Source organism: Gopherus flavomarginatus, chromosome 12 (genome assembly GCF_025201925.1).
Source record: "Gopherus flavomarginatus isolate rGopFla2 chromosome 12, rGopFla2.mat.asm, whole genome shotgun sequence".
Classification (NCBI taxonomy): domain Eukaryota; kingdom Metazoa; phylum Chordata; order Testudines; family Testudinidae; genus Gopherus; species Gopherus flavomarginatus.
Window position 1 is genome coordinate 21,051,228 of NC_066628.1, and position 15,579 is coordinate 21,066,806.

A 15,579-nucleotide genomic window follows, 5' to 3' on the forward strand; every position below is an offset into this window, starting at 1 on the left:
TAAATTATTCAAGAGAAGGTTTAGATATGATTTGACCATGGTCTATAAATGCCTGACAGTAGAAAATATTAGCTTTTTTAGACACATCACCACAATTGGAGCTCATGAACATACAGTTGCTCTCAATTCATGTAGAAAAATTGGAGTCAGTGCAGAAAACAACCACGAAAATTATTTGAGTGGCAAAGAAAATACCTTACAGTGAGAGAATTAAAGAGCTCAAAAAGTTTAGCATCTCAAAACCTTGATCAGGAGATGATCATAGAAGCATTGAAATGTAAGGCTGGAAGGGACCTCCAAAGGTCATTTAGTCCATTCCCCCGAACAGAGAAAGGACCAAGTATATGTAGACCTTCCCTGAGAGGTATTTGCCTAACCTGTTCTTAAAATAAACCTCCAATGACAAAGATTCAACAACCTCCCTTCAAAGTCTGTTCCAGTGCTTAACTAACCTTATAGTTGGAAGTTTTCCTAATATCTAACCTAAATCTCCCTTACTGCAGATTAAGCTCATTACTTCTTTTCCTGTCCTCAATGGACATGGAGAACAATTGATCTCTGTCTCCTTTATAATAGCCCTTAATATATTTGAAGATGGTTATCAGGTCCCTCCCCCACTCAGGCTTCTTTTCTCAAGACTGAACATCCCTGGGTTTTTTTAAACCTTTCCTCATAGGTCACGTTTTCTAAATCTTTGATCAATTTTGTGGTCTCTTCTGTACTCTCTCCAATTTGTCCACATCTTTCTTAAAGTGTGGTGCCCGGAACTGACCTAGTACTCCAGCTGAGTCCTCAACAATGCCTGGTACAGTGGGACATTTATCTCCTGTGCCTTACATGCAACATTCCTGTCAATACACCCACCCCAGAATGATATAAGCCTTTTTCACAGCTGTATCTCATTGTTGGCTCATATTCAATTTGTGATCCACTATAACCCCCAGATCCTTTTCAGCAGTACTACCACCTAGCCATTTGCTTCCCATTTTGTAATTGTGCAATTGATTACTTTTTTTTCCTCTGAAGTATAGTACTTTGTACTTTTCTTTACTGAATTATACCAAACCCAGGACAGATCTCTTCAGGATCCCACTAGATATGTTCCCCCATTTTGACAGCAAACCACCTACAGCTACAGTTTGAGTACAGTCTTTCAGTATTGTACACAACTTATAGTAATTTCATCTAGACCACATTTCCTTACTTTGCTTATGACAATGGAACATTCAAGAAATATAATTTCTACAGCTTTGCCCCTATCCACTAGGTCAATGATCCTGTCAAAGAACGAAATGAGTTTGAATTGGCATGATTTGTTCTTCACAAATCCGTGTTGGCTATAACTTGTTACCCTGTTATCCTTCAGCGGCTTACACATTGATTGTTTAATCATTTGTTCCAGTAACTTTCCAGGTACCAAAGTTCTGACTGATCTAAAATTCCCTGGGTCCTCTTTCATAATCTTATTTTTAAAGACAGAAACTATGTGTGCCCTTCTCCACGCCTCTGGGGCCTCACCCACCCTCCATGAGTTCTCAAAGATAATCGCTAATGGTTCTAAGATTGCTTCATTTAGTTCCTTAAGTACCCGAGGATGAATTTCATCAGGCCCTGTTGCATTGAATATGTTTAACAAATCTAAATATTCCTTGACCTGTTCTTTCCTTATTTTGGCTTGTGTTCCTTTCCCCTTGTTGTTAGTATGAATTGTGTGAAACTTCTGGTCATCATTAAGTTTTTTTAGTGAAGACTGAAGCAAAATAGCCCTTAAATACCTCAGTCCTCTTAATATTATCAGTTATTGGCTCTCCTTTCCTATTAAGTAGAGGACCTACACTTTCCTTTGTCCTTCTCTTAACTCCTAATATAGTATTAAAAAACCTCTTCTTAGTGCCTTTTATGTCCCTTATTAGGTGCAACTCATTTTGTGCCTTAACCTTTCGGATTTTGTCCCTCATGCTTGTGCTGTCCTTTTGTACTCATCCTTAGCAATCTGTTTCCACTTTTTTTATTCCTTTTTCATTTTCACAACATTAAAAAGCTCAAGATGGAACCACATTGGCCTCTGACTATTCTTCCTATTTTTCTTCCACATCAGGATAGTTTTGCTGTAGCACCTTTAAGACTGTCTGAGGTAGAAGCCAAACTTGAACAGCTCAATGAGACAAAATCGGAGGGCCCAGACAATCTTCATCCAAGAATATTAAAGGAACTGGCACATGTAATTGCAAGCCCGTTAGTGAGAATTTTTAATGAATTCGTAAACTCAGGGGTTGTACCATACGACTGGAGAATTACTAACGTAGTTCCTATCTTTAAGAAAGGGAAAAAAGTGATCCGAGTAACTATAGGCCTGTTAGTTTGACATCTGTAGTATGTAAGGTCTTGGAAAAAAATTTGAAGGAGAAAGTAGTAAAGGACAGTGAGGTCAATGGTAATTGGGACAAATTACAACATGGTTTTACTAAAGGTAGATCATGCCAAACCAACCTGATCTCCTTCTTGAGAAGGTGACAGATTATTTAAACAAAGGAAATGCAATAGACCTAATTTACCTCGATTTCAGTAAGGCATTTGACACGTTCCACATGGGGAATTATTAGTTAAATTGGAAAAGATGGGGATCAAAATGAAAATTGAAAGGTGAACTGGTTAAAGGGGAGACTACAACGGGTAGTGCTGAAGGGTGAACTGTCAGGCTAGAAGGAGATTACTAGTGGAGTTCCTCAAGGATCGGTTTTGGGACCAATCTTATTTAACCTTTTTATTACTGACCTTGGCACAAAAAGCAGGAATGTGCTAATAAAGTTTGTGGATGACACAAAGCTGGGGGGTATTGCTAACACGGAGAAGGACCGGGATATCATACAGGAAGAACTGGATGACCTTGTAAACTGGAGTAATAGTAATAGGATGAAATTTAATAATGAAAAGTGGAAGGTCATGCACTTAGGGATTAATAATAAGAATTTTAGATATACATTGGGGATGCATCAGTTGGAAGCAACAGAGGAGGAGAAGGACCTTGGAGTATTGGTTGATCGCAGGATGACTATGAGCCGCCAATGTGATACGGCCGTTAAAAAAGCTAATGCGGTTTTAGGATGCATCAGGCGAGGTATTTCCAGCAAAGATAAGGAGGTATTAGTATCGTTATATAAGGCACTGGTGAGACCTCACCCGGAATACTGTGTGCAGTTCTGGTCTCCCATGTTTAAGAAGGATGAATTCAAACTGGAACAGGTTCAGAGATGGGCTACTAGGATGATCCGAGGAACAGAAAACCTGTCATATGAAAGGAGACTCAAAGAGCTTGGCTTGTTTAGTCTAGCCAAAAGAAGGCTGAGGGGGGATATGCTTGCTCTTTATAAATATATCAGAGGGATTAATATTAGGGAGGGAGAGGAATTATTTAAACTTAGTACCAATGTAGACACAAGAACAAATGGGTATAAACTGGACACTAGGAAGTTTAGACTTGAAAGTAGATGAAGGTTTCTAACCTTTAGAGGAGTGAAGTTCTGGAACAGCCTTCCAAGGGGAGTAGTGGGAGCAAAAGACATATCTGGCTTTAAGGCTAAGCTTGATAAGTTTATGGAAGGGATGGTATGATGGGATAGCTTAATTTTGGCAACTGATCTTTGATTATCAGCAGATAAGTATGCCAAGTCATCGGTGATGGGATGTTGGATGGGATGGGATCTGAGTTACTGCAGAGAATTCTTTCCTGCTGGCTGGTGACTCTTGCCCACATGCTCAGAGTTTAGCTGATCGCCGTATTTGGGGTAGGGAAGGAATTTTCCTCCAGGACAGATTGGCAGAGGCCCTGCAGGTTTTTCGCCTTCCCCTGCAGCGTGCGGCGTGGGTCACTTGCTGGTGGATTCTCTGCAGCTTGAGGTCTTCAAACCACAATTTGAGGACTTCAGTAACTCGGACATAGGTTAGGGGTTTGTTATAGAAGTGAATGGGTAGGGTTCTATGGCCTGCTTTGTGCAGGAGGTCAGACTAGATGATCACATTGGTCCCTTCTGATCTTAAAGTCTATGAATCTATTAGTCTATGGTTACCCCGTAGATCTAGATAACAATGCAACTTAGCTTTAGATCTCAGAGTGATTTATCAAGCCAGGTCAGTACACCAGACCCTCACTTGAACACAGGGTTGGAATCAGTGTGTGGTACCACGTTAATGCGGGGCCCGCGTTACCATGACTCCCAATGAGAGTAATTAAACTTGGGAGCCATGGACTCGACCGTGTTCAAAGTGAATTCGCGCTATATAGGCACATGTTCTAGTAAGGGTCTGCTGTATTATCCTCCTCATTTTTCAGATTGTACAGACAGGGGAAGTGACTGGCCAGAGGTCACATAGCAGGTCTGAGGAATATAACCTGGGTGTCATGAGTCCCGGTACATCAGGGTATGGCTATGTAGGGATAAAAACCCTGTGGCATGGCTGCAGCAGGCCTGGGTCAGCTGACTTGGGGTTGCAGAGCTTGAGCAGTAGGGCTAAAGATTGCTGTGTAGGATCCCAGAGCTCAGACTCCAGCCTGGGTCTGAATGTCTGCCCAGCAATTTTTCAGCCCCGGAGCCCAAGCCCCATGAGGTCGAGTCAGCTGACCCAGGTCAGCCATGGTTTTTTTAACCCTGTGAAGACAGACCTTATTATTGTTGCTCCCTCTGGTCATGTAGCAGTTGTGACACTGACAAGCTCAGGTCAGAGCAATAGGCCAATTCATTTGTGTGTTGTTAGGGCTTCCCCTACCCAATCTTGGTTCTTGTCACGCAAGCAGAGAGCAGATAGCCAGAGTCCAAAATGCAGGCATTGCGATGTTTATTGGGGTTAACAAGCAAGCATAATCACAGCTTTTTACACCAGTAGAGCTTCCTCTCCCTCCTTCTTTGTAGTGGGCTTAAATATACCTGTAACGTATGCCCTTGATACCACCCTTGCAATGTACGGTCCTATTCCGTTTTGGAGGGTCTTGAATCTGGGGGCTTCAGTACCATCTCCTTTGTACCACATGGGAAGGGAAGGGAAGGGAGTGAGGTTATGCACCGGTCAGGGTTACCTTTTTCATTGGTTTTCAATTATTGTTATAACTCCCCCACAGCCTTCTGGCCCTTCCCAACTGGTTACTTGACCTTGTCTTGAGAGGGGAGTCAGATAGCCGTCAGTTATACACTGTATATCAAAATCCCACCATATTCAGCAAAACTGAACTCTTATTTCTTGTTTTTTCTCTTTGCACTAAAAAACCCCATCTGGCTATAGGCAAAAGCAACACACAAATTTTGTTTGTTTGTTTGTTTGTTTGTTTTTTCCTCGTTTACATATATTGATACAGGTATAAGACACAAACAATTATATTTTAAAAACCTCAAAATCCAACTGGGCAAACAAAACCCAAAATTCTATCTCAGGTAAATAAACAGGCCTACAGAATATATTACCATCACTATCTTGCGTCTATCAAAGAAATGTTGAGTGTACTAATTCACTCCAGTGTTAATTTAGTTCAGAGGAAATGGGACTGATATTGTCTTCACTTATCTGTAACCTGTTGAATGGTATCTCTTTACGTTTTGTATATCCCTGTACTTAATTAACCCTAGATCAAAAGTATAAATGTACTTGATATGTGAACTTCGTGAAAACTAACAAAGGATTGTTGTATGCTGTTACATTTCAATTTACATTTCATGTATTCTGGTAATTACATTTGCCCATCAAATGCATTTGGAGCCCTGGAAATGTAAATGAAGAACATGCTAACTTCAAAGCACGGCTCATTGTGTTAGACAAAGGGAAATCCACAGACCTAATCTGCCTTTAGCGAACAGAGGAAAGGGAAGACAGCTATAAGAATGGATCCAGGGAATGGTTCTGTATCTCAGCGCTGTTTGAACACTTTCAGGAAACATTCCAACTGCAAGACAGAGTCCTACTCTACAGTATGCGTTTAAACCGAATTTAGCAGCGTTAAACTGATTTAACCCTGCACCCATCCACACAACGAGGCCCTTTATATCGATATAAAGGGCTCTTTAAACTGGTTTCTGTATTCCTCCCCGACGAGAGGAGTAGCACTGAAATTGGTATTGCCATATCAGATTAGGGTTAATGTGGCCGCAGATCGATGGTGTTGGCCTCTGGGTGGTATGCCACAGTGCACCATTGTGACTGCTCTGGAAGGCAATCTGAAATCAGATGCACTGGCCAGGTAGACAGGAAGAGCTCTGCGAACTTTTGAATTTCATTTCCTGTTTGGCCAGCATAGAGCTCTGATCAGCATGGGTGACCACGCAGAGCTCATCAGCACAGGTAACAATGCAGTCTCCTGAGAATCAAAAAAGAGCTCCAGCATGGCCCGCATGGGAGGTACTGGATCTGATTGCCATGTGGGGAGAGGATTCTGTGCTAACAGAACTCCATTCCAAAAGAAAAAATGAAAAAAATTTGAAAAAATTTCCAAGGCTATGATGGAGAAAGGCCGCACCAGGGACTCAGTACAGTGCCGTGTGAAAGTTAAGGAGCTCATACAAGCCTATCAGAAAACCAAAGAAGCAAATGGAAGGTCTGGGGCAGGGCCGAAAACATGCAGCTTCTACGCTGAGCTTCATGCAATCCTAGGGGGGTCCGGCCACCAGTTCCCCACCCCTGTCCGTGGTTTCCGAGGTGGCAGTGGTAATCTCAGCCATGCCTGAGGATTCTGCGGGTGGGGAAGATGTGGAGGAGGAAGAGAAGGACGAGTTTCCAGAGAGCACACAGCACTCTGTTCTCCCCAACAGCCAGGAGCTTTTTCTCACCCAGACGGAATTACCCTCCCAGCCCTCCCAAGCCACTAGCCCAGACAATGAAGCCATGGAAGTGACTTCTGGTGAGTGTACCTTTGTAAATATAAAACATGGTTTAAAAGCAAGGGTTTTTTAATGATTAATTTGCCCTGAGGACTTGGGATGCATTCGTGGACAGTACAGTTATTGGAAAAGTCTATTAACATGTCTGGGGATGGAGCAGAAATCCTCCAGAGACATCTCCATGAAGTTCTCCTGGAGGTACTCCAAAAGCCTTTGCAAAAGGTTTCTGGGCAGGGCAGCCTTATTCCATCCTCCATGATACGACACTTGACCACGCCATGGAGCAAGTAATCTGGTATCATTGCATGACAAAGCCTAGCTGCATATGGTCCAGGTGATTGCTGGCATTCAGGCAACATCCATTCTTTATCTCACTGTGTTATCCTCAGGAGAGTGATATCGTTCATGGTAACCTGGTTGAAATTCAGGAATTTAATTAAGAGGACAGAGATGGCCATTCCTACTGGGCTGTTTGCCTGTTGCTTAAAAGAAATCCTTCCTTGCTGGTAGCCAAGCAGGGGAAGGGGAGTTGGAGGGGGGGGGAATGGCGCTGAGCTTTTTTACATTTGACTAGCAGTGATCTTCCATGATACCAGCCACGCAGTGCAGGGAGGGGTAAAGTGATCATCCCAGAGAATTGGATGGGGGGGTTCTGCTGCTGCATGTTAACAGGAAAGAAGCATCACTAAAAGGAATTTGCTTGGTATTTGGGAAAGGAGGGCACTGTGTATCTGAAGGCTGCAGAAACCGAAAGACAACGGCTTATCATGGACGCATGTAAGCTGAATTCTCCTGCCCGGACCTGCGTCGTTGAGATCTCTAACACCAGAGCCGCAGGCACTCAATATTAAGATGCAAAATGCAACCTGTAGTGAAATCACATGTGCTATGTAAGGTGAATAATGTTGTTCACCGTGAAAGAGATAAGCATTGTTCTGTAAAATGTATATTTTTAAATACTTCTCTCCCTTTTTCCCTCCTTCATGCAGCTGCAAATTTTTCAAGTCTCCCTACTCCATCCCGAAGGCTATCTCAGATAAAGCGGCGGAAAAAAAAGACACGAGACAAAATGTTCTCAGAAATCATGGAAGTGACCCGCAATGAAAGAGCTCATCTGAATGAGTGGAAGGACGTGGTATTAAATTACAGGAAAGATGCCAGTGAACTTGAGGACAGGAAGGACCAACGTGAGGATAGGAGGGACGAACGTGAGGAGAGGAGAGACGCTTGAGATGACAGGTGGCAGCAGGAAGATCAGAGGTGTAGGCAGGAAGATCAGCGGTGGCGGGGTGCAATGCTTGGGCTGCTGCGTGATCAAACTGACATCCTCCGATGTCTGGTGGAGATTCAGGAACAGCAACAGAGTCACAGAGTGCCACTGCAGCCCCTGTGTAACCACCCTCACCTCTCACCATGTTCCATATCTTCCTCAACCGGATGTGTAAGAACGTGTGGGGGAAGGCTTCATGCACCCTCCCACTCCACCCTCATGGACAACCCAACCAAAAGGCTGTCGTTACTTTAAAATTTTTTTAGTGGCCTTTTCCTTCCCTCCTATCCTCCTCCCAAACCATACCTTGGCTACCTTGTCAGTTCTCCCCCTCTTTTTATAATGACTTAATAAAGTATACATGATTTTGAAATGATAGTGACTTTATTTCCTTAAGCAAGCTATAATCGAAGGGGGAGAGTGGGTTGCTTACAAGGAGTTCATCAAGGAGAAACAAACACAGCAGTCACACTGTACCCTGGCCAGTGATGAAACTCATTTTCAAAGTTTCTCTGACGCGCACTTCCTGGTGTGCTCTTCAAATCGCCCTGGTGTCTGACTGCATGTAATCAGCAGCCAGGTGATTTGCCTCAGCCTCCCACCTCACCATAAAGGTCTCCCCTTACTCTCACAGAAATTGTGGAGCACACAGCAAACAGCAATAACAAAGGGGACACTGGTTTGGCTGAGGTCTGAGCAAGTCAGTAATGTGCGCCAGCGTGCCTTTAAATGGCCAAATGCACATTCTACCACCATTCTGCACTTGCTCAGCCTGTAGTTGAACAGCTCCTGACTACTGTCCAGGCTGCCTGTATATGGCTTCATGAGCCATGGCATCAAGGGGTAAGCTGGGTCGTCAAGGATAACTGCAGGCATTTCAACATCCCCAACTGTTATTTTCTGGTCTGGGAAGTAATTCCCTTGCTGCAGCCGTTTAAACAGAGTAGTGTTTCTGAAGACTCGAGCATCATGAACCCTTCCCGGCCATCCCGCGTGGATGTTGGTGAAACGTTCCTTGTGATCACTCAATGCTTGCAGCACCATGGAAAAGTACCCCTTGTTGTTTATGTACTGGGTGCCCTGGTGCTCCGGTGCCAAGATAGGGATATGGGTACCATCTATCGTCCCATCACAATTAGGGAATCCCGTTGCAGCAAAGTCATCCACTATGACCTGCACGTTTCCCAGAGTCACAACCTTTCGTAGCAGCAGCTTAATGATTGCTTTGGCTACTTGCATCACAGCAGCCACCACAGTAGATTTTCCCACTCCAAATTGATTCCCGACTGACCGGTAACTGTCTGGCATTGCAAGCTTCCGGAGGACTATCGCCACTCGCTTCTCAACTGTGAAGGCTGCTCTCATCTTGGTATTCTGGCGTTTCAGGGCAGGGGAAAGCAAGTCACAAAGTTCCATGAAAGTGCCCTTACGCATGCAAAAGTTTTGCAGCCACTGGAAATCGTCCCACACCTGCAAAACTATGTAGTCCCACCAGTCTGTGCTTGTTTCCTGGGCCCAAAATCAGAGTTCAATGGCTAGAACCTGCCCCATTACCAGCAGGATCTCCAATGCACAGGGGCCCATGGTTTGAGAGGATTCTGTGTCCATGTCCTCATCATTCTCATCGCCACACTGCCGTAGCCTGCCTCATCCTCACCTGGCTTTGCAGGTCCTGGTTCAGCATAGACTGCACAAGAATGCACGAGGTGTTTACAACACCCACGATTGCAGTCTTGATCTGAGCAGGTTCCATGCTTGCTGTGTTATAGCGTCTGCACAGTCCATCCAGGGAAAAAGGTGCGAAATGGTTGTCTGCAGCTTTCACGGAGGGAGGAGTGAGGCTGTACCCAGAACCACCCATGACAATGTTTTTTGCCTCATCAGGCACTGGGATCTCAACTCAGAATTCCAAGGGGCAGGGGAGACTGCGGGAACTATGGGATAGCTATGGGATAGCTACCCACAGTTCAAAGCTCCGGAAATCTACGATTGCCTCAGTACATGGACACACACCGTCGAATAAATGTGCTTAGTGTGGCCACGTACACTCGACTTTATGTAATTTGTTTTACAAAACTGGTTTATGTAAAATCGGAATAATCCCATAGTGTAGACATACCCAGAGATCCCCAAAGTTATTTTGGGTAACCCTGACAGATTTATGGAAAACTAGCAGGTTATCTCATTTCTGCTGTCACTTTGGACTGACACACTTGGACTGTCCAAACCCGTTAATGTCTTTTACCTGCTTTAACCTCTCAATAACTTTCATTTCTTTTCTTAGATAATAAATCTTTAGTTAGTTTACTAGAGAAATTGGCTGCCAGCATTGCCTTTGATGTGAGATCTATCCATTGACCTGGGATAAGTGACTGACCCTTTGAGTGGGGGAGGAACCTAATATAATGTGAGATCCAGCTCAGCTACCTGTTTTGCCGTGGATTTCCTGTGTGATCTTGGGCACGTCATTCTGTCTGGACAACAATTCCCATCTATAACATGGATATAATAAAAAGAACAAGAAGTACTTGTGGCACCTTACATACTAGGAAATCCATGCATACAGACATATATACATACAGAGAACGTGAAGAGATGGGGGTTACCATACTCGCTCTAATAAGACAAATCAATTAAGATGGGCTAACATCAGGAGGAGAAAAAAAAAGCTTTGTAATGATTATCAGGATGGCCCATTTCAAACAGTTGACAAGAAGGTGTGAGTAACAATAAGGGAGAAATTAGCATGGGGAAATAGTTTTTAGTTTGTGTAATGACCCATCCACTCCCAGTCTTTATTCAATTTGATGGTGTCCAGTTTGCAAATTAATCCCAGTTCTGCAGTTTCTCATTGGAGTCTGTTTTTGAAGTTTTTTTGTTGAAGAATTGACACTTCTAGGTCTGTAATTGAGTGTCCAGGAAAGTTGAAGTGTTCTTCAACTGGTTTTTGAATGTTATAATTCTTGACGTCTGATTTGTGTTCATTTATTCTTTTGCACAGAGACTGTACAGTTTGGCCAATGTACATGGAAGGGGGGCATTGCTGGCACATAATGGCATATATCACATTGGTAGACGTGCAGGTCAACAAGCCCCTGATGGCGTGGCTGATGTGATTAGGTCCTGTGATGGTGTCCTTTGAATAGTTATGAGGAAGGAGTTTGCAGTGGCGTTTGTTGCAAGGATAGGTTCCTGGGTTAATGTTTTTGTTGTGTGGTGTGTGGTTGCTGGTGAGTATTTGCTTCAGGTTTGGGGGCTGTCTGTAAGTGAGGACTGGCCTGTCTCCCAAGATCTGTGAAAGTGAGGGATGGTCCATCAGGATAGGTTGTAGATCCTTGATGATGCGCTGGTGAAGTTTTAGTTGGGGGCTGAAAGTGACGGCTAGTGTAATTCTGTTACTTTCTTTGTTGGGCCTGTCCTGTAGAAGGTGACTTCTGAGTAGGACATCCAGGAAGGAGAGGTTGGTGGTGATGGGGCATACTGGACTGGTGACTTGAGGGAGAAGACCCAGAGATTCTGGCTTTCAGATAAACTATTATTTCTTGTTAATAAACCAGAACACAGAAAAGGAGAATAATTCCAATGCTCCAATTGCAGGGCTTTATTTGACTGAGAAAGGAGAGCAACTTGTATAGTGTCAGGGTATGACACCACTTTGGTGTTAGCCTTAAGCCCTGTCCATAACCCTGACCCATAACCAACAGGAATTTCAGTATACATTTTTCTTTAAACCTTTAATGGGGCCATTCGTGTTTAAAGTTTAGAATATGCTGAAGTGGCTGCAGAATCAGGGCCTTTATACAGAATATTCAAAGTGATTTTTAATTTCATAATCATGAGGTTTTGGACCAGATCTTCAGCTGGTGTAAATTCTCAGAGATCTATTGACTTCAACAGAACTATGACAATTTAAACCATCTGAGAATTAGCCCCTTGAATTTTCAGGAATCCATGTGCGATACTTCCATTTATTCAGTGAAACAAAACATAGCATGTTTAAAATGTATCCAGTCAAAACATCTCAAAGTCCAAACCCCGAGTACTTTTGATGAGCTGTTTGTAAATGAGCGATGGAGTAAGATATAGTCATAAAAAATCTTTGCTAAATAAAGCTTAATAAGAAAGACTTATAAGAAAATCATGATGTGGACAAAGACAATCATTAACAGGAAAAGAAGCACCATAGTTTTCATAGCTTTTTCGTTATCTAACTAGCTAGCGAACATAATTCACAATGAAATAGAGATCTATCATTCTGACTAAATTTGGTTATGTATTAGGAGAAGAAATGGTCCTATCCATCTGTCTCTCTGTCTAATCCCATGATCTGATTTTGTCTGTCATATATGTAGTGTACAGAGCCATGCACAAAGATGGTATTCTAATACTAATAACTTCTGAGATCCTTTCTCAACTTGGAAGTGAGTAGATCTACATGGGATAGCATATGTAACACCAGATCAGTGCATGTGATGGGACTTTTCCACTTACACCAAGGCTAGAAGAAAATGACTCCAAACAAGTAACTTACAGCAGTGTGTATGTCACTACTATGTGGAGCCCAGAGACTTTGGGCCAGAACCTCATCAGTATTAAATTGATGATGTCAATGGGTCCAGTCTTCATTGCTGCTGGTCTAGATGAGTTGGGATATCAGACCCTTACATTTCTGTCATACTCACTTTCTCCAGCGGTTTGTCAGCCAATTCTGGATCCTTGTGTATATAGGTTATTGGCCAAATCCTAATTTTTTTGAAGTGAGGGGCTAAACCTTAGTGACTTCAATGGAATCAAAATTTGGCTTCATTATCCCAAATTAGATTTTCTTTAGAAAACACTGGAACAAGTTTCTCTTCAAAACAGGCTTTGCACCATAGCAAGAATGACACAGTCCTTACATGGAGAAGATGGGTGAGGTAATATCTTTTATTGGACCATCTTCTGTTGGTGAGAGGGACAAGCTTTCAAGCTGCACGGAGCTCGTCTCCAGGTTAAAATAATAAAAAACAGCTTCCTGAGGCTCCTAACGTGTCATTAATAATACAATAATATCCCAAAAGTATATACATAATCAGTTCAGGAGGAACTTAGCCATGCAGAACCTTCTTTTGCACCCTTTTATGATTCTGGGGAGCAAAACTTCAGCTCACTCAGAAAATCCCATCAAAGAGATGACATAGGAGCACTCTCAAGAGAAGGCAAACATTGAAAATCCTGTCTAACCAAACACTCAGTATCTCTTCAGGCCTTTCCATCTGCAAACCCACCCGGAACAAAAAAACAAATAAAAACAACAAACAACTAAACAAGAATAAACTAAAAATCTAACAAATAAAAATCCCCCAAAGAACAAATACATTGATACCTTAGTCTGAGTTACTGTCCTGAAAAATAAGAGCCAGAGAACCCAGTAGGGACTTTGCTGTGGCTACTGATTTTATGTGCAAGGTTATCACATTGAATGGTTATGACTGGCAGTGCATAGATAGATAGATAGATAGATAGATTCTGATCTTAATTACATTGATGTAAACCTCTAGTAACTACTTTTTCGATATTTGTTTATCTGGATTTTTATTAGTATAAATACCCAATTCTGCATTAACAGATTGCACAGTATTGTTTCATGAAGGCAATAATGTCATCAGCGGATTATATATATAAAGAAACACAGAATGTAACTGTAATCAGTGGAGAAATGTAGACATTTTATTCTTGCTGAATATCCTATAACCTATCAGTTTACTCAGTGCACCTTTCATTTCCTTGTTTCTCATGCTGTAGATGATGAGATTCATCATTGGGGGCATTATGGAATAGAGAACAGCCACCAAGAGATTCCGATCTGAGGTTGAGTTGGAGGTGGGTTTCAGAAAGGCAAAGGTGCCAGTGAATAGGAATAAGGAGACCACAATGAGGTGAGGGAGGCAGGTGGAGAAGGCTTTATGCTGGCCCTGCTCAGAAGGGATTCTCAGCACCGTTTTGAAGATCTGAACATATGACACAGTTATAAAAGCAAAGCAGATTAAACCTAAAAGCACACCAAGAGAAATAACAACAACTTCACCCATGTTTGAGTCAGAGCAGGCGAGGTGGAGGAGCTGGGGGATTTCACAGAAGAATTGATCCACCATATTGCCTCCACAGAAGGATATCGCAAATGTGTTCCCAGTGTGCAATGCAGAGCACAGAATACCACTGATCCAGGCACTGGCTGCCATTTGGACACAAGCTCTCCTGTTCATCACCATCTCATAGCGAAGTGGCTGGCAGATGGCTATGTATCGGTCATATGCCATAATGGTCAGTATGGCCAAATGTGCTGAAGCAAAGAATACGAAAAAAAAGACTTGGACAACACATCCACAATAAGAAATCGATCTGGTGTTCATGAGGGAATTTGCCATGGATTTGGGGATGGTGACAGAGATGGAACTGAAGTCTAGGATGGACAGATTCATCAGGAAGAAGTACATGGGGGTGTGAAGATGGTGGTCCAGGGCTATGGCTGTGATGATGAGAAGGTTCCCCAGCAGGGATATCAAGTAAAGCACTAGAAATACAATAAAATGTAAAATCTGCAGTTCTCTAATGTCAGAGAATCCCAGGAGAAGGAATCCAGTCATGGTGGTTTGGTTGGACATTTTCTTCCTCAGTATGCTGTGTGATGGCTGTGCAGGGAATGAGAAGGACAATGGTCAGGATCAGAGGAGAGAATGGCCCTGTTTTTCCTTTCCCTAATATCTCATTATATGAATGTCAAATGTGCACGAAACTCATCACTTACAATGACTAGGTGTTGTTAGTGCTCCTTACCTCTCACAATCAATCAGTCACATTATCACACTAGTGTAATCTCCTTTAAACTCAACAGAGCTTCATCACTTAACCAGATCTGAGGATTTGGCCCAAGGTGTACCTTGATAAGCTGCACTATGAATGATGGAACAAAGCACACTCCAAATCCAACAATTCTGGCAAAGAAGATCCCTCCACTGCGACCATCACCAAGCTCACAATTTAGGCATCAAACTAATAGACTAAAATGCCAACACAGCCTGATTCCCACTTTGTAGGGCAATATGACATAGACTCCTCCAGCACCGCAAGTAGTAGCTCATTTGTGATGTTTCTACCTGAAGCTCTGTGCCTAGACAGCCTGCTGCCTGCTTCCAAATTAACTTATGTCAACAACCCACACCTGCACTTCTTCCTGTGTGTAACCATGGGCTAGCAGCATCCTTCCATCATTCCTATGTTTTATCATTTACTCTGTGTTGTGCAGTGCAGGAACACTTGGGCTCTATTCTTGTCTCTGCCAGTGACCTGATGTGTGCCCTTAACCCAGTTTTTTCCCCTCTTTCTGCCTCTGTTTCCCCTCCCTCCCTTTCTCTGCCATCTCTACTAGGACTGTAAGGGCTTTCAGAGAGGGGCAGTGGAGCAGATTGT

General features: G+C 42.9%; 1 protein-coding gene across 1 annotated transcript; it reads right to left on the reverse strand.

Moving 5' to 3' along the window:
• Positions 1–13,817: 13,817 nt before the first annotated feature.
• Positions 13,818–14,801, reverse strand: LOC127032603 (olfactory receptor 14A16-like). The gene has a single exon (XM_050919889.1). The coding sequence runs from the start codon at positions 14,772–14,774 to the stop codon at positions 13,818–13,820; it is 957 nt and encodes a 318-aa protein (XP_050775846.1). The 5' UTR covers positions 14,775–14,801.
• Positions 14,802–15,579: the final 778 nt, after the last annotated feature.

Bases quoted from the DNA above. Each gene is read 5' to 3' on its own strand.
- LOC127032603 (XM_050919889.1), bottom strand. From the start codon at position 14,774: ATGTCCAACCAAACCACCATGACTGGATTCCTTCTCCTGGGATTCTCT.